General features: G+C 33.2%; 3 protein-coding genes across 8 annotated transcripts in view; 2 read left to right on the forward strand and 1 right to left on the reverse strand.

Annotated features, from left to right (window-relative positions):
* The window catches only part of LOC126809622 (cAMP-dependent protein kinase regulatory subunit), a 62774-nt gene extending 51902 nt beyond the window's left edge, over window positions 1-10872 (forward strand). For all 3 annotated transcript variants that reach the window (XM_050534290.2, XM_050534289.2, XM_050534291.2), the window contains 5 exons: window positions 659-718; window positions 1795-1855; window positions 2265-2386; window positions 3753-3834; window positions 4353-10872. In XM_050534290.2, the coding sequence (XP_050390247.1) occupies window positions 659-718; window positions 1795-1855; window positions 2265-2386; window positions 3753-3834; window positions 4353-4525 (498 nt within the window). In that variant the 3' untranslated portion in view covers window positions 4526-10872. The remainder of the gene's footprint in view (window positions 1-658; window positions 719-1794; window positions 1856-2264; window positions 2387-3752; window positions 3835-4352) is intronic.
* A 536-nt stretch (window positions 10873-11408) lies between these two features.
* Window positions 11409-19851, reverse strand: LOC126811434 (short-chain dehydrogenase/reductase family 42E member 1). 2 transcript variants are annotated; one of them, XM_050537036.2, is made up of 11 exons: window positions 19721-19851; window positions 18573-18787; window positions 18189-18284; window positions 17884-17941; window positions 17233-17348; window positions 15577-15735; window positions 14728-14865; window positions 14080-14145; window positions 13430-13493; window positions 12060-12133; window positions 11409-11664 (listed from the first exon to the last, which is right to left on the reverse strand). In XM_050537036.2, the coding sequence occupies exons 2-11, from the start codon at window positions 18735-18737 to the stop codon at window positions 11431-11433; spliced, it is 1170 nt and encodes a 389-aa protein (XP_050392993.2). In that variant the 5' UTR covers window positions 18738-18787; window positions 19721-19851; the 3' UTR covers window positions 11409-11430. The 2 variants fall into 2 exon arrangements, with proteins under 2 accessions (XP_050392993.2, XP_050392992.2); XM_050537035.2 differs by having other exon boundaries at window positions 18573-18790.
* A 1565-nt stretch (window positions 19852-21416) lies between these two features.
* Window positions 21417-24948, forward strand: part of LOC126810890 (sperm-tail PG-rich repeat-containing protein 2) — a 32754-nt gene continuing 29222 nt past the window's right edge. Inside the window, exons 1-3 of one of the 3 annotated variants that reach the window (XM_050536217.2) lie at window positions 21417-21534; window positions 23151-23303; window positions 24561-24682. In XM_050536217.2, the coding sequence (XP_050392174.2) occupies window positions 23192-23303; window positions 24561-24682 (234 nt within the window). In that variant the 5' untranslated portion in view covers window positions 21417-21534; window positions 23151-23191. Of the gene's footprint in view, window positions 21539-23150; window positions 23304-24560; window positions 24683-24948 lie in introns of all 3 variants that reach the window. The other 2 variants (XM_050536216.2, XM_050536219.2) reach the window with 2 other exon arrangements.

Genomic DNA, 24948 nt, shown 5'->3' on the forward strand with positions numbered 1-24948 from the left:
TGTTAAATTAAAACCTTTAACTTTCATATTCTAAACTATGTAATAAAAATTATTGTTAAATTAAAACCTTTAACTTTCATATTCTAAACTATGTAATAAAAATTATTGTTAAATTAAAACCTTTAACTTTCATATTCTAAACTATGTAATAAAAATTATTGTTAAATTAAAACCTTTAACTTTCATACTCTAAACTATGTAATAAAAATTATTTTTATATTAAAACCTTTAAGGATACATTATGGGAGATTCGGTAACGAGTTGGCAGTTCTCACTATAATAGTTAAAAACTAGATAATGTAAAGGCAATTTGGTGAAAATTTCATTCAAATTGATCAACGATGAACCGAGAACTAAGTGACTGAAATTCCCATAAGCCTTGGTCATCATTACTAAAGTCAGTACGATAAAGAGCATAGTCTCGATTATCCATTTAATCGTTTAATCGAGAAGGAAAGTTATGCAATAAATCGGCTTACAATCCACTAAAGATCGCAGGATAGCGCTGCCATCTAGAGTTGATTATGGCCTTGTTAGGTTAATTAATGTCTAATTAATAATTTAGATAACATTTCAGGCCTAAAGAAAGACCTGCAATAGACAGATTTAGCTCTTGCATAATGTATGTTTAACTATTAATTATATTTATTTATTGCAGGCCAAAAATGATGTTAAATTATGGGGTATTGATCGTGATAGTTACAGAAGAATTCTTATGGTAATTATTTCAATTTAAATTTTATAATAGCATGCTTATCCTTTTGTCTGGTTGTGATCTCAGTTACAGTAGTCTATATATATAACTTGTAATAAAGAATCTGGTTTGTAGCTTATTATAAAACCTATGAACAACTGTACTAAATACAGTTTCTGTCTGTCCAGTGCAGTCCTTCACGTTTAAGGGGAGCTTTCGCTCCTGCTCCTCTCGACACACGTCGGCTTTCCTTCGAAGGAGTCATTAAAGACTCCTGCAAATTAGCTAAATCGCTCTCCTAAATATGGAGATTAATAAACTACTTTCAGTTTTTGTTTGTAAATTGTCAAACTTCTTTCTAATGTGGCATTGTCAATCTACAAGAAATGCGTTAATGACCCATGCTGCAGGGATTGACTGTATGAGACCCGCTCTGGCTAAAGGATTCGCATGGTATCGTATTTCAGTACAGTAGATAGAAGTGCTGTGGGACAAAAACTTTTTTGAGCTTTTGGGACATAAATCAAGAGACATTATAAAGTGATGTATTTTCGTCCCACAGCACTTCTATACACTGTACTGAAATACAATGCAACATGCGGATCCTTTTGCCAGAGCAAGTCACGTATGTTATATATAGATGACCTTTGAAGTACTGCTGCCCTGGTCAAATACCTTTGTACAAAGGGAGGGTTGTATGGCCGGAGGTTAGCACATGCATGCTGTATCATAAGGTATGTCATTCAGTCAACAGGTGTGGTTTCAATTCCTCGGTTGTACCTTATGTGTTTACCTTGGGTCCTCCAGTTTCCTCCCACTGCTAAAGACCCCTACATACAAGCAAATTATTGAAATAAAATTAAACCATATGTTAGTCCCGAAATGACCTAGTTTGGGTTGAGTGGACTTAAACCCCATCTCTCTCTCGGTTGTACCTTATGTGTTTCCCTTGGGTCCTCCAGTTTCCTCCCACTGCTAAAGACCCCTACATACAAGCGAATTATTGAAATAAAATTAAACCATATGTTAGTCCCGAAATGACCTCTCTCTCTCTCTCTCTCTCTCACAAAAGTAATATACAATTATATTTTTTTTTACAGGGCAGCACAATACGAAAACGAAAGATGTATGAAGAATTCCTCACAAAAGTATCTATTTTGGGTGAGTATTAGTATGATTAGTAAATGTAAAACATAAAGAAATAAAGATAAATTCTTGCTCTTTAAAACACTCTGAAAACATTTTACCAGGTGATATTCTAACATACTTATAAAAATTTATGATGGAAGTTGTTATATGTATGTGATTGATATCTTTTTTATATATCATAATCCTAATGGTTTAAAAAAAAAAAATAAATAGCTTTTTTTTAATATCGTAATCCTAACGGTTTAAAAAAAAATTAAATATTTGCTGATATAGTCTGAAATTTAGTACAATATTTTATCTTAGTTTTTGATAATTTGATTTCTTGCCTGTTTATACAATGTCATCAATTAGCATGTAATATATATTTTTTTTTTAATGTATGATCTTATTGAGTTGGATTTCTACTTTTTTTAACTTGTAGAAAATCTTGATAAATGGGAAAGGCTTACAGTATCAGATGCTTTAGAACCAGTCCAGTTTGAAGAAGGGCAAGTCATAGTACAACAGGGTGAACCAGGAGAAGACTTTTTTATTATTTTAGAGGTAATAATTAAAGTATTAGATAAAGAGCTGGCAGTTCTCACTATAATAGTTAAAAGTTAGATAATGTAAAGGGAATTTGCTGAAAATTATAGTCAAATTGATCCACTCTGAACCAAGTTTTTAGCGATTGAATTTTCGGCCTAGCCTCGATCATCATTACTAAAGTCGGTACGATAAAAAACCTAGTCTTGATTATTCATTTAATGATTAAATTATGAATGGAAGTTGAACAGGAAATTAGAACCTAATCCTATAAACATCGCAGGCTAGCGATGCCATCAAGAGTTGATTATGGTCTGGATAAGTTAATTAATGTCTAATTAATAATTTAGATAACATTTCAGGCCTAAAGAAAGACCTGCAATAGGCAGATTTAGCTCTTGCATAATGTATGTTTAATGTACTAGACTATTATATATTTAGGAAGGTTGGATGGCCGAATGGTTAGCACGTGCGTGCTGTATCATAAGGCCCGTCATTGAGTCAATTGCCGTGGTTTCGAATCCCCGGTTGTATGTGACAAGGAGTGGGTCGCCTGTCCAACCTCGTGGGTTTTCTCTGGGTCCTCAGGTTTCCTCCCACTGCTAAAGACCCCTACGCACAAGCAAGTTATTGAAATGAAATTGAACCATGTTAGTCCTGAAATGACCTAGTTTGTGTCGAGTGGATGTTAACACCCCCCCCCCCTCTCTTTCTCTCTCTCTTTAAGATTTAAACAGACTCATGAAAATAACATACATGTAAATATTTAAGTCACTCATCATGAGTTATTGATTTCATCACCTTGGCCTCCTGTCTTTGGTATTCACAATGAATCTGCTCAGAAGAACATCAGCATAGAACACATTATATATAGGCCTACTTGATAATTGAGACTATGGTACACTCTCTCTCTCTCCTATGCATTTTCATTATGCCTCAGTATATATAAATAAATTTCCAGTGTGGGATTTTAATATTTTGTCTCAATTGATGGCATATCAACTAGGTCTTTTAAATCTTGTTACTTAGGTGAAATATGACACTGGATATAAAATACTGGTACCAGTATACATCATAACATGTTATACTACCCTAATGTCAATAATGCCCTATATGTTTGTTCTAATCAGTTTAAATATGCTCAAATTGATTATTTAACATTTGATTAAAACAAAATCAGAATATTAACAGTAAAAAAAACCTCCTGACTTGGATTCATTACCATTTATGAACTGACAGGTTTTAGAATTAATCAATGATAAATATGAATAATAAAGTCAAAAAATTGAAATCTGATTTGTAGTATACTGCAGTATGTTACACTGGTATAAATATCTGTAGTTTTATTTTAACATATATTATATAATTATTATAATATTTATAGGGAAGTGCTGCTGTGTTACAAAGAAGATCAGAAAATGAGGAACCGGTAGAAGTTGGAAGATTAGGAACATCAGACTATTTTGGTAAGTGACTTTACTAGGATTGATACTTACAATACAGATGTGACGTCACCCTTTGATGTTGGCATACCATTAATTTAAATAATTGTACGGGCAACTTGCCAATCGTACATTATTTATACTAGTGAAATATTGGACTCGTGTGACGTATTTCTCTGTAAAAGCATGTGCGGTATGTCTGTATATTAAGACGTTTAATGGTCTAGAGCTTAAAACAATGCGTAATATATTGTAAAAACACTCGGGCCTACCGCCCCCTTGTTGTTATAATATATTACTTAATGTCTTGCTCTTGACCATTAAACAATACTTAATCTGATATGCGCGTTTGTTTGTGATTTCTGCGTATTGAGTCTTGTCCGTAGTTTTGTTTTCTGTAATTATGTGTGATGCAGTCCCCCTTCGCTTACTATTTGAGCAGTATGGAATTGATTATTTGCTAAATATTTCATGAATTCAACATCAAAATTCTCTATAATTTACACATATCTATTAAACATTTATATGTTTTGATTTTGTAGGTGAAATCGCCCTGTTATTAGATAGACCTAGAGCTGCTACAGTTGTTGCCAGAAGTCAATTAAAATGTGTTAAATTAGATCGAGCCCGCTTTGAACGAGTTTTAGGTCCATGTGGAGATATTTTAAAGAGGAATATTTCTCAATATAATAGCTATGTATCGTTGTCAGTGTGAAAGTGTTTCAGCTCAAACTTTGTTTTTTAACCATCAGCTGCAATATTAACAAATTGGGTGCCCATTAGTTGAACTCTTATCGTAATGACTGCCTCAGTATTCTCTTCGGGTTTACAATTTATTATCTTGTATAAATGTAAATGTCTGTCATATAAGATTACAGGCCTTGTTTCAAAATAATCTACCCCACAAACAAAACCAGCTTACAAAACAAGAGAAGAACAGATAGAGACAAAAAGTTGTTGTTGTTGTTAAATCATTGAATTGATGGGCAGTGTTGATTATTATTATTTGTTGATGGATATATTTACAAGTAGTTTAATTATATATGGTTGATTTTATAAAATAAATAAATTATTAAAACGACAGAGGGAGAGTATTTTTTTTAAACTGGCATACCCTTTTAGGTAGGCCTATTAAATTGCAATGTCTTGAGAATTGTGTTACATGTAACGTAATATGTTAAATCCACTGCTGCAATATTGTCAATATTCTCCATTGTGATTGTAACAGTTAAATTGACATCAGAATAATTACAACTTTACGACATAAAACTTCACAGTGATATAGTATGGAATTATAATAGGAATACAATATTTACTAGGCATTAGATCTGCTATGTCTTTATTTCCAGTCCATACCAAGTATGAATCTCGATTTTATCACATTCAAAGACTACTTTTCCGAACTTTCCTCCATATTGGATTTGATGTCCACAGTAGTGTATTTGTGTAACTGTATCTTCTATTAGATGTGTGCCATATTGTCCACATCCTTAATGTATAAAAGGCCATAATCCGCAATCATATTTTATCTAAGATGAAAATTGACTATCCATATCTTATTCCTTTATGATAGAATGTTGCACAAAAGAACTCATTATTCATTGCAGTCAATCTGATTAATACACAGATCCTATTTCGTTTCATTTTTACAGTTCAAAATTTCGTTTTACTTGTCTGTACTACACTAGGATATGGAAGAGTTGTTATTTAACTTGTGTTCTGAATGGTGTCAGGAATAAGCCAATGAAACGGTCTGTTACGGCGAGCTTTAGGCATGTTTTTCACGGAACTGTGGGTAATCCACTAGTAACATCAATGCTGTTTGGTTAATCAAATGTCTGACATCATAGGTCAAAAGCTGCTTGTATGACCTCTGACACGACCTATCGCTACAACGGGTCAGATCTTCATGTAGTGTAGGCCATCGAAAGTATAAAAAACGAAACGAAATATAGATCTGTATTTTAATCAGATTGACTCATTATTCATTGCAGTCAATTAAGGTTTCACAAGTCATATTTAAAATAGCATCGAATATAATAACGATCCATTCATATAGAATAATTTGAACAGTGTAATATTTTAATTTTACATAAAGTGGACTAGGGTTGCATGTAAATTTCACATAAAGTACAGAACAGTGTAGTGCATGTAATCCAATTAGTTTTTTTTACATAAAGTGGACTAGGGTTGCATGTAAATTTCACATAAAGTAGAGAACAGTGTAGTGCATGTAATCCAATTAGGTTTTTTACTTATTTAAAGATACATTAGGTAAGATAAGATACAGAGCTGACAGTTCTAAATAGTTAAAAAAAATAGATAATGAAAACAGAATGTGCAGGAAATTTCAGTCAAATTGCTTTACTCTGAACCAAGATATTAGCGATTCACTTTTAGGCTAGTCTCGAACGTCATTACGATAATAAACAAAGTCTTGGTTATGCATTTTTAACGTTAAATCATCCGTCATAAAAGGTATTCAAATCCACTAAATATTGCAGGCTAACATGGCATCGAGGGTTGATTTTGGTCTTAATAAGCTAATTAATGTTTAATTAATAATTAATATAACATTTAAGGCCTAAAGAAAGACCTGCAATAGGCAGATTTTGATAACATTTAAGGCCTAAAGAAAGACCTGCAAAAAGCAGATTTAGCTCTTGCATAATGCATCTTTAAGTTTAGGCTACTTTATTAAATTTGATCTTTTGTCGACAAACTGTATCACTACTCAAAGAAAATTGCCAAAGTTTATATTATATAATACTATGTTTTATATACGTGTATGATGATGTTATTATTCTGACTTTGATACCCTAATAATAACTTACACATGATTTGTATGATGACCAACATATGTCAGCACTGAATATATTTTAGCACATTATTGTTTTCTTTTGTAATATATGTGAAATATTTGAGTAAGGTTTACATGCCTGCAGTCCATTAATGATAATGTACTGTAAAGCAAGATAATTACCGTGATTAGTCCAGTTGTATCAGTGTTGTATTCTTTAATTGTGAAAGTCATTTTGTATCAAAATAAGGTGGCCATTTTGACATGCTCACAGGGGTTGTAACTCAAGTTGAAAATTCATTCTGATATTTGAACGTGAAATGTAATGCTAGGGACATTCTCCTCATTGATTGGGGCGTGGGGGGACGGATGGCTAAATGGTTAGCATGTGCGCGCTGTAGCATAAGGTCTGTCATTGAGTCAACTGGCAGGGTTTCGATTCCCCAGTTGTACGTGACAAGGAGTAGGGGGTCACCTGTCTAACCTCATGGGTTTTCTTCGGGTCCTCCGGTTTCCTTCCACTGCTAAAGACTTTACGCACAAGTGAATTATTGAAATAAAATTGAACCATGTGTTAGTCCCAAAATGACCTAGTTTGTGTCAGTGGATTTCTCTCTCTCTTCATAGATGTACAATTTTCTTGCTCTACAGTATATTTAAATAAATATTTTCATATCTTCAACTTCAGTCATTGAATCTTCAACAGTTCTGTCAAACGTTGAGAAACTGTATAAACTATAACATACATGTATAATATGATACAATATTGAACCCAACAGTATATTGAAGCCTGTAAAAATACCAATTTAATAGCTCTCTGGATTTCAATTATTTTTTAGTTAAATGTTGACAATTTGATACGTCCATAAATGATACAATGTGGCAATAGTTTACATATTAAGAAACATGACATTGTTCATGTTAAAATATTGATTTTTTATACGCCCACATTGAAATGTGGTCGTATATTGTCGTCGCCTCCGTCCGTCCGTCCGTCCGTCGTCCACAATTGCTTGTGGACGCTCTAGAGGCTAAATTTAATATCTGATTGACTTTAAATTTATACACAGCGTTTAAGGTCTTGAGACGAGAAGCCTATTGATTTTCAGCGATTTCCGATAATTACTGCCAGAGTTATGGCCCTTGATCACTTTGAAAAATCTTGTGGACGCTCTAGAGGCCAAAGTTAATATCCAATTGACCTTAAATTTATACACAGTGTTTGAGGTCATGAGACGAAGAAGCCTATTGATTTTCAACGATTTCCGATAATTACTGCCAGAGTTATGGCTCTTGATCACTTCAAAAAATCTTGTGGAAGCTCTAAAGGCCAAAGTTAATATCCGATTGACTTTAAATTTATACACAGTGTTTAAGGTCATGAGACGAAGAAGCCTATTGATTTTCAGCGATTTTCGATAATTACTGCCAGAGTTATGGCCCTTGATCACTTCAAAAAATCTTGTGGATGCTCTAATGGCCAAAGTTAATATCCGATTGACGTTAAATTTATACACAATGTTTAAGGTCATGAGACGAAGAAACTTATTGATTTTCAACGATTTCCGATAATTACTGCCAAAGTTATGGCCCTTGATCACTTCAAAAAATCTTGTGGATGTTCTAGAGGCTAAAGTTAACATCCGATTGACATTAAATTTATACAGTGTTTAAGGTCATAAGATGATGAAGCCTATTGGTTTTCAGCGATTTCTGATAATTACTGCCAGAGTTATGGCCCTTGATCACTCTGAAAAATCTTGTGGATGCTCTAGAAGCGAAAGTTAATATTCGATTGACTTTAAATTTATACACAGTGTTTAAGGTCATGAGACGAAGAAGCCTATTGATTTTCAGCGATTTCCAATATTTGCTGCCAGAGTTATGGCCCTTGATCACTTTGAAAAATCTTGTGGATGCTCTGGAGGCCAAAGTTAATATCCGATTGACTTTCAATTTATACACAGTGTTTAAGGTCATGAGACGAAGAAGCCTATTGATTTTTCAGCGATTTCCAATAATTACTGCCAGAGTTATGGCCCTTGATCACTTCAAAAAATCTTGTGGATGCTCTTGAGGCTCAAGTTAATACCCGATTGAGTTTAAATTTATACACAGTGTTTGAGGTCATGAGACGAAGATTCCTATTGATTTTCAACGATTTCCGATAATTACTGCCAAAGTTATGGCCCTTAAGTTATCATCCGATTGACTTCAGATTGATACACAGAGTTTAAGATCTTGAGACGAACAAGTATATTGATTTTCAATGAATTTTTATGACTTGAACAGTTAAATCTATGATATTAAAAGCTTTGCATACAAAACGTTAGCATGGGGCAGAACTTTATAAAAACCAAACAAATTCTAATAGTTTTCTGATAATTACTTCGTGAGTTGTTGCTCTTAATCAGATTTCAGTGTATTATAAATGTTTCATTACCGAAAAAAGTAAAAATATGCGACAACCCTTGTTGACTGCCCGTACGATTTAGTTGCTGTGGGCGTATATTTCGTTGCCTGGCAACCTATCTTTTTTTTTAATAATGTATTAAATGTATGTAAAGGTCGCAAATTTATAGATACATTATGTAAGATTTAGATTAAGAGCTGGCCATTCTTACTATAATAGTTCGAAAATAGATAATGCAAAATTAATTTATTGAAAATTTCATTCAAATTGCTCCATTGCGAGCGAAGATATTAGCTTTCGAAGGTTTGAATAGAGGTGTGCATTAATTGCAACCCATCACACTGGTTGTTCGAAGCTTAGCCTCGCTTCACCATTTTTAGATTAAATCAAATGGCTGACCCGTTCTAATCTACCTAATATCGGAGATATTCGATGACATCGAGAGTTGATTATAGTCTGATCATGTTAATTAAAGTAGAATTAATAGTTTACATAACATTTCAGACAATAAGAAAGACCCGCAATTGGCAGATTTAGCTCTTGCATAATGTATGTTTAAAAGCATGTAGGTAAACCTAGTAGTAATATATTTATTATTTTTCTGAAAATATTATAAGGGTACTTGTCTTTTTTTAAAAAAAACTTTGTCAGTAAATTATAAAGTGTTTGTATCGGTGATATTGTATGGACTATTGTCGTACTATAACTTGTCATTCAAATCTCATGAAGATTACTATTTTGTGTAGTATGGACGCTATCTTTGTACAAATACATGAATATTCATGTGGTTGTATATTGTTAGTTTTATTATGGCCTCAATAACGAAACAAATCTATATATTTTATAGAATGCACCTGCTTTGTATTTTCAAGGTAGTTTGACATATAACACTGGAGTAAAAATTGACACTATTTGAGTGATCTAGCTCAGAAATATGTCAATATCTTGACATTGTGATGTACAGATCTCTAGGAGTCTAAACTAAGTCACAACATTGCTTTCTAAGGCAAGACTTACTTGCGAGGTGTGGTTTGTCAAAACTGAATAACCCTCGGCTGTAAGTAAAATGTAGAGGTCTTTAGAAGTCTTAACTAAGTCACAACATATTTTTTTAGGCATGATTTAATTGTGTGATGTTTTTTGTCAAAACTTAATAACCCTCTGCTCTAAGTAAAATGTAGAGGTCTCTAGGAGTCTAAACTAAGTCACAACATGCTTTTTAAGGCATGATTTACGTGTGATGTTGTTTGTCAAAACTGAATAACCCTCTGCTTCAGTTAATAAAATGTCAGCAATAAATTATTGACTTAGTGTATGTGTATACATTTCCAACATGCATAATGCTTTACTCATTTCAGATGATAGTTTGACAATAAGTACTATATATATATACCAGATCAGGTTTAAATGTACAAGTTGGTTTTTATAGTACCCTAGGGTACAAATTTCTACAAATAATGATGTTATGTACAGTGAAAATATAGTTATTAGATCCACCATATTCTGGATAAATGTGAAGGAATAAATAAATCACATGAATTGATAGAAACTTCAACATATAGTATAATGTATCTTATACATGTGAGAGTTGTATGAAATGGGTAAATGATTGCTATAAAGGATAGAACAATACTAACAATTTGTTATTTAGTATTAGTACAACAGATTTATCATTGTTTTTAGGGGATTGAAGACTGTTTGTTTTACTTATATCTGTAACATGTTACAGTAATCAACGTGTTCATGTATATAATATATCATTAATACAAACAAATTGGTTATATTAATTATTGTGATGTAAGTAGTTACCATATTACTTTCAGAATAAAGTTTTTCTTCAAAAATAAAAGCAACAGACTTTGTTTAATTCAACCAAATATTTAAATATTCAGCAATTTCCGTTATGGGCCTTGTTTCACTTTGTTGAACCATGTGAATGCTTTATCGACAAAGGTTATCATCCGATCTGTATGAGATTAACATGCCTTATTTAGATCAGTAAAATGAAGAATCCTTTTGAATTTCAGCAACCTATCTTTTAAAAACCATTTCTATTGTTTTAATTCCATTTTATCTCTTTGTTATTAAATAGCAGGGGGGGTTGGATGGCTGAATGGTTAGCATGTGCGTGCTGTATCGTAAAGTCTGTCATTGAGTCAACTGGCATGGTTTCGATTCACCGGTTGTACGTGACAAGGAGTAGGGTCGCCTGTTAAACCTCGTGGGTTTTCTCCGGGTCCTCCCACTGCTAAAGACCCATATGCGCAAGCGAATTATGGAAATAAAATTGAACCATATGTGGGTCCCGAAATGACCTAGTTTGTGTCGAGTGGACATTAAACCCCATTTCTGTCTTCTCTCTATTAAATAGCAATAAAACAATCATTTATCTAAAAATATACTTTAATCATTTAACATATGGTAAATAAGACATTATCATTGAAAATATCACAATAAATAACACAACATTCAAAATTAAACCACTGACAGAAAAATAACTTTTGCGATTTGATTTTACACGTCCCATTTGACGATAAAGTTGGACCACTTCGGAGAGATCGTTTTGTTTGGTCGGAGAGTAACCTAGTTCATCTTGGGCTTTTTTGATACTAAAATAATGTGTTACACCAGTTTTATACACCTAAAGTAAAAATAAATAATAAAAATCAAAAATTTAATATTTCAGTGGCGACAAAAGACATTTGATTGATTCAAATCAGATCTTATGTTTCGTTTCCTGTGAATTCTTTTCTCTGAAGTCAGCACTCAGATCGCATGACCTTTTTCAGTAATCAAATTGTAAGTATTGATATATGCAGCTGTGTATATTGTGGTGAATTATCTTCAAATTTATTTAATGATCCATGAAAATGAAAACAAGTATTTTAACCAGGTAAATATACTAACAGTGAAATAATTGGAAGGTCGTGTTAGAATCATAGTAGTTCCAACTGTGATATTTTCAAATACAGAATACTACTTTGTTATTCTGATATTCATCTATTTTATTTTAACGGACATGAAGATTAATCATACCTCTGTTCTTGTTAACAAGGGCTGGAAATTATATATCTTCCCTACCACTGAATGAATAATTTCAATCACAAAAGCTAAAATACACCAAACAGAAGATAAAAATGCATTATTAATGTAATTAATAACTGATTCCTATGCTCATAGCAGACTAACCATAAACATAGATTAGCCCATACAAGCTTTTTCATTTGGGAGCTCGAAAAATGCTGAAGCTTTATCAGCTTATCAGAGATCATACAGCTCTATTTTTTGAAACCTTAAAATAACGATAGTCAGGCCCGGCTGCAAGTAGTCTTTTCTTCAGGTTATTACGACCCCTGGAACCACGCCTATAAGGACCTAGGATGGAAGCCCCCCCAATCAAGAATTGCTTCCGCCGGCCCTGATAGTGGATCAAAAAGCACATGTTAATGTAATATGAATGTATATAAACTGATTTACAAATTCCACTCAGGTCCATAATAACATAAAGTCTGGGAAATGTTTTTAAATTGTTGTGTCTTAAATACATGTATTGGATATATCAGGTGCAAGATAACAACATAACTATTGATTTGTGTCTTTAATATCGAATATTATGGATAGTAATGAGTAAAAGCTATGTATTTAACTAATTTTGCCACAATTAGATACTAATTATGGGCTATTAGCTTGTTTGTTCTTTTTGCTTCTATACATCCCTAAAGAGGGCATTGTATTTATAGATGGGTGTTGAAGGTGTCCCATTACCAAATATAACCATATTTACACTGACAAAGAACAATATTTTCATGATTTATCTATTCAGTAAATTATAATAAACTAAATTTATCTATTCAGTAAATTATCATAAATTAAATTTTATAAATAATAATAAACTAACTTTATCTATTCAGTACATAATAATAACTAAATTTATCTATTCAGTAAATTATAATAAACTAAATCTACCTATTCAGTACATTATAATTAACTAAATTTATCTAGTCAGTAAATTATAATAAACTAAATTTATCTATTCAGTACATTATAATAAACTAAATTTATCTATTCAGTACATAAAATAAACTAAATTTATCTATTCAGTACATTATAATTAACTAAATTTATGTATTACGTACATTTTAACAAACTAAATTTATCTATTCAGTAAATAAAACAAACTAAATTTATCTATTCAGTATATTACAATTAATTAACTAAATTTATCTATTACGTACATTTTAACAAACTAAATTTATCTATTCAGTACATAAAATAAACTAAATTTATCTATTCAGTATATTATAATTAACTAAATTTATCTATTACATACATTTTAACAAACTAAATTTATCTGTTGTAATAAATAACAATAAATTAAATTCAAAGTAACTATATAGTCAACTTACCACAATAAAATATAAGAACAAATGGTAGACGTATAGAAGGATATGAATATCCTAAACCTTCAAACTGTAAATATAATAATAAATATATTAAAGTAGATAAAGTACAAGTACTTCTTTGTTTATGGTAGATAAATGCATAAATAAATAAAAAATACTTGAATGCATCTTCGTAAACAGTATAATATATATATTAAAGTAGATATAAATATACATGTAAACAGGGTTTCCCCCAGTCATTGGTAACACCTGCAGGGCTGACAAAGAAGGAAAATCAGAGGTCCAATTTACAAATTGGTAGTGATTGCAAAAGTCCATTAAAATTCTGGGCAAAATCTCCCCATCCCATTGTGCAAATATCCATAATCTTAACAATAAAATCATGGATGTTAGTTACAAAGGTCAGCCAGATGTTACCCATGAAAAATGAAATCTGTCTGAAGATTCTTATTGGCCTACGCCAGGATTTAATCCTATAAGATTCTAGCAGTGAGTCCTGTGTTTAAACTACACTTCCTCTACCATCACCTGTAAGAATTAGTTCAGATTTGGGTGTTCAGGGAATAGTAAATGTTATTTTGTTCAGGTGTTAAACCAACTAAAACAAAGAAATTTCCCATCCGGTCATCTAAACTGTAAATATTTCTACTTACCAAAGGTCTGAAAAATTCAAAATTGTTGATTGGTTTTCCATCTGATACAAAATAAACTTGACCTGCCTGTTGAGTAAAATATATATGTCTGATTTATAAGTCCATTATGGTACCCAGTGAACACCACACTGATCCGCAGTGAATATTCGCTAGGCGGCGACAATAACTGATAAGGATGACATCGATGCGACTTAATAAGCCCCAAATATTAACTTTTTTCCTCCGACAAATTAAATTCTTAAACATTTTTTTTAATGTATTAGAAAAATAAATAAAGGCGTTCGAAGTATTTGTAGGTAAAAATTATTTCCTATTTTAGTGTAAATGGGTATTAAAATGAGTAAAAGGTGCCATTCTGCTCGAATCAGTAACGTCTTATGTAAACAATGCACGCGCCATTGAGCCAATGATTGATGCCGCGTGATATGACGTCATGTGTTGAAGGAAGTCATCTTTTACAGAGATATTAGAAGACTATCGTAATGCTCTGTGAAACAGATTGAGTGAACACCTCTATTGCAAATTCTTTCCCAAAATAATTTTCAAAACATGTGTCAAGGGGAATAACTCTTGTATCATGCTGCTTACATCCAAGGTAAGAATTTTTTTTCACAATAAACCAGAAACAAATACAGAAAAGAAACTTACCGCTTTATAATGTTTAGATTTTGTTAACGCTTCCCCAGCTAAAGCATGACATTGTGCTAAATTATCAACATGTAAAAAATCAACTCGTGAATCTGCTGCTCCATAAATAAACTTGACTACACCTTGTTCTAGTAAAGACTGAAAATTGTAAAATAAGTGACAAATAAAGAATCATATATAATATTAAATACAACTTAAAAACTCTTGACCAATTTTTTTTACCACTGTACGCCAGGGTTCACTGTATTATGGCTAATTTAAAATGATTGACGGATTCTAAGGCCCAGCCCAATATTCCAAAATATATTCAAAGACTCCAATGAGTTGAACTTAATCCACTTACATCAATGGCAAAAGATTATCTGAAGCCTAGCTAACAACCCGTAGTATATGTTACTACGAGCAGTATACAGGGGAAATTTTAGTAAATTCGCGTGTGAGAATTTCGCATCACTTGCGTGTGTACGGCACCATAGAAGATCGCAGACTGATCATAGCGACTTTTGGCCCTGCACATACAAATTTTCCCCCGGTTTCTTTCGACTAGTCTGCGAGCTAACAAACTCTATGACGGCGGATTGTAAGCTAGGCTTAACCTACAACTTATCTTCTTAATTATAAATAACAATTTTTATAACTCTTACAAATAATCTTTGCTAACAACATACTGCTTTTGGATGCAAGTTATATTGTAGAATGTCCATCTATTTTGTTCTAGATATAGCCTTTTTATCGTATCTTCAGTACAATTCATATCTTTATAAGATGTTTTCAAACAATGGAAATAACCGAACTAATAAATTTTGATGTAATACTACTTGGTGCATTGATTTATTGAAATATAATTACCACAATTCTAGGTATATGTCTTTGTTCTCCTGGACCGTATACACCAGCTAATCTTAATGCACAACAATATAACTTCTTACCATCTTTAGTTTCTGTATCATTCACAGACATTATCTTCTCTTCTGCTAATCTTTTCGTCTTAGAATAATGATCTGTAAACTAAAATAAATATTAATATAAGTACCTAAGTGAAATGGTGTCCACTCCACAATCATCTTCAATAGAAGGCTTGATCTCTCTTTAACTATGTACATCTTATCAAGGCCTTCACGTAATACCCTACATATTTCGGCACTAATTTCTATTGGGTACAAGCCCAACTTGTGAGCCCATCAGATTCCTCGATCGTCGCAAATACCAAGTCTTGGTGTTTCAAGCTAAAATGTCTACCTGTGATAATCGAGTTGCAAAGTTCAAGGTTCATTCAATGTCAAGGTTTCCATCAAGGTCGCGATGTCACAATCTCTGATTGGACGCTACTGCTCACGTGTCTGTAGATAACATAGCTATAAGTTTGGGAATTGTGAAGTAAACAAGCAACGGCCAGATGTTGTGAAACTTGCAGTCGTTGCTTTGGAAACAATATGATAAATTTTCACTTGCAGGCCGTGGGAGCCTGACAGAAATAGTTAGGCATACGACCATAGTCCTTCTCACAAACAATGGTAGGATTGATCCTACAATCACTTCGGTAACAGATCTACAGTATAACATCATCAATCGCTGGGCAACTGAACACCCTCATGTCAATAAAGATAATTTATTGCAAATACGATACAATAAGTAAGTAAATATAATTACATGTACATGTATCCAAGTTCAATAAAATGTATCGCAAAATGTTCAACTTATGTGTTTGTAAAACAGGATCCTCGATGATTTGGTTATGTTTATACTTCTAATTTGCTACTCCTTTCAGTTACTTAGACCAAAGTAAAAACATATTCTACTGAGAAAGTTTGTGTGTTATAGGAAACCATACCTTTAAACTTATAAATCTTAAAATCACATCATACATGTAGCAGTCCTTCACGTTTAAGGGGAGCTTTTGCTCCTGCTCCTCTCGACGCACGTCAGCTTTCTTTCGAAGGAGTCATTAAAGACTCCTGCAAATTAGCTAAATCGCTCTCCTAAATATTGATATTAATAAACTACTTTCAGTTTTTGTTTACTTTTAAACTGCATACATTCAAGGTATCAGAAGCTTTTTATGGCACCCGCACAATTTTATAAACATGAAGGACTGATGTAATAACCAGTTTTTACAAGGTATTTAATGGTGCTATTTATTTTGTGTTTGGTGCAGTATTTATTAGGATGTTTTTATCCAAAAACTCTAAGCAGCTACTCCATTTATAGTACCATACATGGCATCTCATTTATTCACTTGACATAGTTCCTTGTAGTTTAGTCGTTCAGATGGGACGAAAAACCGAGGTCCCATGTACACATTGGCGTTCAAGTAAAAGATCCCTTGAGAGTTGGAATTCAATATAAGAGTAGACCATAGTGCCGCTGTCCGGGCAAAATTTCCCTCATAGCGCACTGTATGGTGTATGCCCGTCTTCATTAGCCCAGTTCGGAGCAGAACAGTAGGAAGTTAAAACTCCATTTCATTTCATTTCCTTGTAGTTATTGTAAAATCAAAATCTATACCTTATCATCTTGTAGATAGGGTAAACTTTCATCGCCGTTTATAATTTCTGTGCCACCATACACTACATTATAGGTACTGGTAAATACTAGACGTTCTATATTGTTATCATAACATCCTATAAAACAAGTATTTATATATTATTTCAAAAGCAACCAATCTCCTTTATCTCTTTACAGACAAAACAAACAATCTAGTGAGAGGGAGAAATGGGGTTTAATGTCCACTCGACATAAATTAAGTCATTTCAAGCTACATGTACATGTTTCAATTTTATTACTATAATTTGCTTGCACATAGGATTCTTTACCAGTGGGAAAAAACGGAGGCCCCAGAGAAATACCCACAAGGCTGGACATGCAACCCATGTACAAGCGGGGAATCAAAACCATGTCATTTAACTCAATGGCAGACCTTTTTAATCTAAAGCATATATGTTAACCAATTTGGACCCTCAACCTCCGAAACAATACAGTACAATTAGATGTACATGTAGATATATTCCTAGAGTGGATACATCATTTGCCTTGTTGAAAAACACTGTAAAGTTATATTTAACTAAATATTTGTAGTGCAGAAAGGGGTAGTGGGGACACACAAAACACATCATTTCCGAACCTTGATACAAGTGGTCAGTTGACACAATATACTACCTTCAATAACATTTGTTGTTCCACCGATGTTGATTTCTTCAATAAGCTTTTTATTTAACTATAAAATATGGGAAAATAGAAAATTAATTACCATAAAATATAACTGAAATTAAAATAAACCTAAATCACTTATTATTTGCAACTCATTTACCAAAAATAGTTTCAATAATTTCTTGGGGAAAGTTCAACTACATATACCTAACTATGTTATCCAAGACATAAGAAAATAGATACCGCAATGCATACATAATATTCTCAATAATAAATCAGAATTTGGTGTCGATTTAATTTCATGTAGTTCTAACCTGATCTCTACCTGACATACCAAATGATGCCAAGTGATAAACAATATCAGCTCCTAAAAATGCTGTGTTGATATCTGTCATTTGTCGTATATCACCCTAGTATACAAGAGAGAAAAAATTACTGGTATACCACTCTATAACAATAAATATATATACTTTCATTAATACATTCAAACCAATAGTATTTTACAACACAAAATGACAAAAACATTTTTCATATTAGCTGAATGTAAAACAGTATCTAATTCTAAATACAAACAATTTTTTGTCCGAAAAAGTGCATTAATTAGACAATAAAATGGAACCGCATAATGGTTTTACTTGATAAAATGTGCTTATATTCTTTCAAATATAGATACATGTAAGTTAGATAATACTGATCACCTTTACAAATTCCATTCCATCCAAAAGATCCCAGATAGGTTCACGAATATCAATCAATCTAACTCTATGTCCTCGTTTGATTAACTCTTTACCAAGACAAAAACCTGGATACCCGCCTCCTCCAGTTATAACATGTAGTTCTTTATATTTTGAGTCTGTTGCCATTCTTAACCGGCGCTTGCACACTTTAATATCCTGAGTTTATGAACACAGCTCTACTATATGGAAAAGAATTAGAAAACATGGGTTTGTAGTTTACAACCCATTGCCAGCTAATAAAACAGCTAACTGTTCGAGCAGTTGTGAGCTAAATCAGATCATAATTAACGCCTCTAAATGGCTGACAATATTTAGTTGTAAAGGGAAATAATGATTGAAGTTATTATCAAAACTTGCTATAAATCAATATGAATCTTCTTTTCAATACGACTGAACCAACATAAATTTCAGAAATATAGGCTAATAATATGCAGCCTATTATAATAAAGCCTCTGAATGGCCTTTGTGGTATAGAAGAAACCCTTGCAAACTACAATATTGTGAAAGTTTGATCTCTAAAAGAAATACTAGTCCAAAAATTGTTCAATTCCATTCAGGTATGATGTATTGAAAATTTGTCAATATTCAGCATCCCCAAACTGGATCTGGTCAAAAGCCAACGTCACCTGTAATCTTGGCTACAATCTTTTGATGGGCCTCTATTTAATCCCATTGAATCTAGCTTGTATTGAATGTCACTGGGATAATGCTAGATGAAACAATACCCGTAGTAAGAAAGTATTATATTCTTACTCTAGCTCTATCGATGGTGTTTAACCTTTCATTTCAACATTTCACTCTGGTTCTGTGTTGGGGTCTCGGCAGTTGGACAGGCGACCCTCTCGAAATACAGAGGGTTTAGAGATGAGGTCCCTAATCAGTAATCTAGCTGCACGGTACGTATCCTTTGATAGGAAATCCAGTCAGTGTCATTTATATCTCCGACTGCGGGAAATACGCCATTACCGTACGCTATATTATTTATTATATAATCAAAAATTAATAACAATATTAATAAGTGAATAACGTCGTCAAGTTCAAGTTGTAACTCGACAACATCAGAGCCCCTGCCGTCAGTGTCGTGGTCGAAAAATGTGTCTCCTACCTACCTGTGGGCGATTGCACGAGCAGTGAACAAAGGTTTGAACAATCTGGCAATTCAATAATCGCTTCTAATATAAATATTTGATAGAGATTTCTGTAACCATGTTCATGGGCGCCGCCATTACTGCTTGTCACGTGACGTTGAATGAGGCGCTGCGATCTGTTCTGCACACATAGAACTATCTACTTTGGAAATAGATCTCTGCCCTGAATGGCCGCCATATTATCCAACGATTATTAGTATATTAATTTTGTAATGCGGTACTACTCCTTTTCCCACCTGTCATACACACTAACAAAACAGTTTCAATTTCATTAATTGGAAGCAGAATAAATAGTCTACTTCTCAAAATTCTCAAAGTATATACAGTATACTAACTTAGTGTTTTCTACTGAAATCGTTGATTTAGGAATTAAAACGTCGTTATCAGGTAATACTAATAATCAGCTAATTATTGCAGACAGAGAGCGTAAGTTTACGGGTGCGATCATAGTCTATAGCGATCATGCATGTTTTGAACCGTGTAAGATAAAACACAATGAAATAAGATCTGCAGAATAAAAAAAACCATAGTGTGTATTTTGATAGAACTTCCCCTTTGCTTTGTCAAGTGGACATTAAACCTCATTTGTCGACGCCAAAATTATCTCACCACGGATCGAGTTTCCAATATATTATTAATATATGTCGAAATAGTGTCAAAATTCTGAAGGTATGAAATCTGCATACATCAAAACGTGCAAAAGTATATTTATCAGGTTGTAAAGCCCTATAACAAATTCTCCATCCCTTCTTCTGTGTATGTGTATATCGTTATGACTTTTTACCGCTGATGACCATCGAGAAGCTGTTTATCACGACATAGTAATAACAATCTCGATAAAAAAATGATATATTTCCCAGCAGGAAAATACAATAATACATTTATTTATATTTTACATATTTAGTTATCTGCCGATATGATATGTTTATGTACTTTCTATTTTTGTGATGCGATGATCATAATAATTGTATATTTAATTGTTTATGTATGCTATTAAATATATTAATTCTTAATGAAGGTTGTTCTTAATTTGGCGTCGGCGTGTTAAAAAAAACTGTCGTCGGTCGTCGGCGATGAAAAGTCACACCCTGTGTATATTCCAATTATGTAACAACCCCTTAGTTAGAGGAATAAAATTCCATAACTTTAAAATAACGGTTTTTTTTTTAAATATTTAATATGTTCTTCTTTTATAAATGCGTTTAAAACTGTCCATGTTATTTACAGTTCTTAAGTGTTATCTAAAACATAATTTGGCTATAGGTATTTGGAGGCCCAGTCTCTCCTGTTATTATTTTTTTCAACTTTCATGTCTCTGGAGTTAAGCTAACTGTTTGTTGCTGGTTATTTCTGCTATTTTTATAATTTTGATTTGAAGTTCTGCTACTACAGTGTCTATAGTCGTTCGGATTGTACAAAAATCTGTTGTCGCGTACGTATTTGAAGAATATTTGGCAGGTGGAATATTCATACGAAGGAAAGTTGGCCGTTGTCCGGGCAAATATTCCCTAATAAGGCGTTTAAACCCCATTTTATTTCATGTATGGTTAATATTCGAATATTGACAATTGTGCAGGCTCATGGCCGAACACAGCGAAGGTCTGGGTAACAGAGGCTAAATCTAGAGTTGCGTTTGAGTGTCCTCCATGTTTACCATGGTAACTAGGACGCCTTTTAGAATGGACGTTAGTTTGCTGTCGCTCTATTATTACTGGTAATAATATGTAAATAAATTGAAAATTCGTTGTTTTTCAACTTCTTAAAGCTTTTGTACAGTACGTAAGTAGATATATTATGTAAAAATATAGGAGTAACAGCTACAATTGTCTCCACAGCTTGTTTACAAATTGCAATTTTGCTTTATTTTTAATGCTTGTTTATGCAGAAATATGACAAGGAGGGCTACTACTGAGTACTAGTACTAACCAGTACTAGGCCCCTAACTATTAAATTATCACTGAGTAGGCCTACTGCTACTACTAGGCTCTAGCCTATATAAGTAGTTATTGTTTCATTGTTAATAAGTAATGTCAATATTACATTCGGAACTTGGGGGGTGCCGTTCTGGGGCCTGTTTCACGAAATTTTAACTAAGATAAGAATAGATAAAATCCAAATTTTAGTAATTTGATTGGATAATATTAGATTGATTTTATTTTTAGTGCTTAGCCAATCAAAATTGAAGTATCTACTAAAATTTGGATTTTATCTTTAGTTAAAATTTCGTGAAACAGGGCCCTGGTCATTAGCAAACATTTCAATTATCTAACACATAACAACACGTCACATGATGTCAGGAAAGTCTTCCAGGAACTTGTTCCAGGAACAAAAGGACTAACCATTTCCTCGACCAACTCGATGTGTAGAAAACAACATTAGTGTATGAGATCAGTCTCGCTTAAATTTCCTTTTGGAAGGGTCTCTGAACGGACCGAATGGGATAGAGCGGTATTTTCATGAATAATGTTTTATTGCATCGATATAAGTTATAAGGACGATTAGAGAACTTCGTCCTATCAGAACCAGAGACAAAACTTCCAAAAGGAACTATCTCGCTAACCACATAAGTAAGCTTGTAAAAAGATCAATTGAAAAGGGTTACTATTTCTAAAGGGATTGTTGTTGGTAACAGTGCTAGTACTACAGACAAGTAGGCCTACCTGGGGTACCATTCTGTACCACATCGCAGGCTCAGCTCAAAAGCTCTGTTAATTCACAGTTGTGTCAGTACCTTACTTCTTGTAAGGGCACCCTAAATTTGACAGTCTCTCGATCATGCATTAATCAACAAGATTAAGTGTTTCAGTACTGACAGACCTAATCAAAAAGATTGATCTAATTTATTATATGAATGCCATAATGCTGTGCATTGTTTCCTGGGATTGTGGAATTGTTTCCTGCGAATTCCGATGAAGGAATTTTTACGAAAATATTTCTTGACCGGCAAGATTTTACAAACTCAGAAACCCTTACCGTTACGGTAGTCAGGTACCATTATAGAGTCTTAAAGCTGATTAGAGTTCACATTTTTCATCCAGTTTTACTTTTTATCACAGATCTGTCAATTAATCACAGATTATCTCGCTTGACTTAATCAAAATATGGCAGAATTAGTTTAAATTTACTTGTTTAATTCATCATTTACAATTACTGTGAATAACTAACACCCCAAATTAGTACTTGTTTGACTGCCACATGGCACATAGTCTTCAAATAGGGCATCTCAAAGACAAGGAATTGGTATGGTGTGCACAAATTATTTTGCCAGGATGATTGTCAACAACAATAAATTATAAGCTGTCAGAAAGAAGTAGGTAGGCCTATTCAGGTTGAAGAATATAAATTGTTAGACAGAAACTTACAGTGTGTTTTTCGTTTTATTTATTTCAAGATTAGCAGATAGGCCCTATAGTTCTTTCGATTAATGAGAAAATGTATGATAGAGCAGAGAGAGTTATTGGTACCCTCTGCGGAAGTACCCCAGCAGTTGTAGGACCAGGAACATATGATTCCAACAGACTACCACACACAAGATTAAATGCAGGTAATTTATTGCAAAATTGAGATACACCAGCATGGCAAATGGTTACATGTTTACTAGTTTTAGTTTGCTAATTCAAATTTGTGTTTCTTAATGGTCTACGCTTTGGAGCAAGACCTGGCCAGATGTTACTCAGTCTGTGGTGACGAGCCTTGAGGCCAACGAAAATTTGGGAAAAGTAACAACCTGGCAGACAAAATTACCCTTAGAGAACTTTCGTAGAATGGGGTTATCTCCCTTGTGCCACCTTTCAAACTCCTTTTGAAATTTCTCTCCATCAAAATAGTCTGGTGATCTAAAAATAGACACAAGGGGATTCTTAACAGAGCCTAATTAAAATTTGGTATTTTATTATTTAACACTATTAAAGGGACAATAACACTCTTGCTGGCTTGAAAGCTCCAGAAAATAAATAATATCTCTATCTAAGTACTAGATGTTTAAGTGTCCTACCTGTTGTGTAAATTATCCATTACATCCTATTTTACTTGTCCAGAGGGTTCGAAAATATTTTTAAATCGAAGTTTCATTTGAAAAGGTTTACATTAGACGTTTCAAACCATTATGTTGAATTTTTCAAATTTTTTAAATAAGGTGTGTTAAGATGAAATTTGTATCATCAATTAATTGAAATATTCTAAAATAGTACAATTTGTTGCCCAGAATAAAGATTGGGACATATTATTCAGTTACAACAAGAGTGGTATTGAGCCTTTAAAAGTAAACAAATTCATGAGACCACACAAAATCATGTTCTCATTTTATAAGGAATCCTTATATAAATGAAATGAAATGGGGTTTAACGTCCTACTGTTCTGCTCCTATAGGGCTAATGAAGACGGGCATATGCCATACAGTGTGCTATGAGGGAAATTTTGCCTGAGCAGCGGCACTATCGCCTACTCTTATATCGAATTCCAACTGCCAAGGGATCTTTTACGTGCATTCCAATGTTAACATGGGACCTCGGTTTTTCGTATCATCCGAAGGACCAGACAGCTGTCATTGTCAGGCCCTCCGTCCTGCATCACTGACAAGGGGAAACCACGTCGGAAAATCGCGATGAACTTTCTCGGCCAATGCAGGGATTGAAAATCCTTATATAAATTGGTGTTATGGATTATGAGAATGTTACCTAGACTAAGTAAAAATTCTAAATATTTGCATGACACAATGGCCAAGAAAACCCCAATGATAAATAAAGGACACTCTTTTACTTTTGTAGAGCATTGTGATAATTATAATAATTGTCTTCTTCAGATGGGTATGCACCGTTTTTGTCTATGACATCACGAGAAACATTTTTAAATGTTAATGATCAAGTGGTAGCAGCACCCGGTCCAGGCCATTATGACCTGCATGCTTCACAAAGTGTTGTCAAGGTAATTTTGCCAAAAAGTATATTGGTCAAGAAATTATTAAAATTGATTAATCCTATCGTAAGTTTGGGCATCTGAAGTCCAACATTAAAAGTATAAACACAGATAGAAGAATCTCTGAATAGGTTTATTGCCATTTTGGGATAAATTTTCAGTCATATGGACATACAATCTGATTAAAATATAGATCTATATTTCGTTTCGTTGTTTTATACTTTCGATGGCCTCTACTGCATGAATATCTGACCAGTTGGAATGGGAGGTCGTTT

This window comes from Patella vulgata, chromosome 2, assembly GCF_932274485.2.
Source record: "Patella vulgata chromosome 2, xgPatVulg1.2, whole genome shotgun sequence".
NCBI classification, from domain to species: Eukaryota; Metazoa; Mollusca; class Gastropoda; family Patellidae; genus Patella; species Patella vulgata.

Coding starts and splice junctions, on each gene's coding strand:
- LOC126811434 (XM_050537036.2), bottom strand. CDS start 18,737: ATGGCAACAGACTCAAAATATAAAGAACTACATGTTATAACTGGAGGA. Junction 15,736..17,232: donor CCTATCTACAAGATGATAAG/GTATAGATTTTG, acceptor TATTTATTTTAG/TTTACAGATCATTATTCTAA. Junction 11,665..12,059: donor CCTTGTTAACAAGAACAGAG/GTATGATTAATC, acceptor TTTTTACTTTAG/GTGTATAAAACTGGTGTAAC.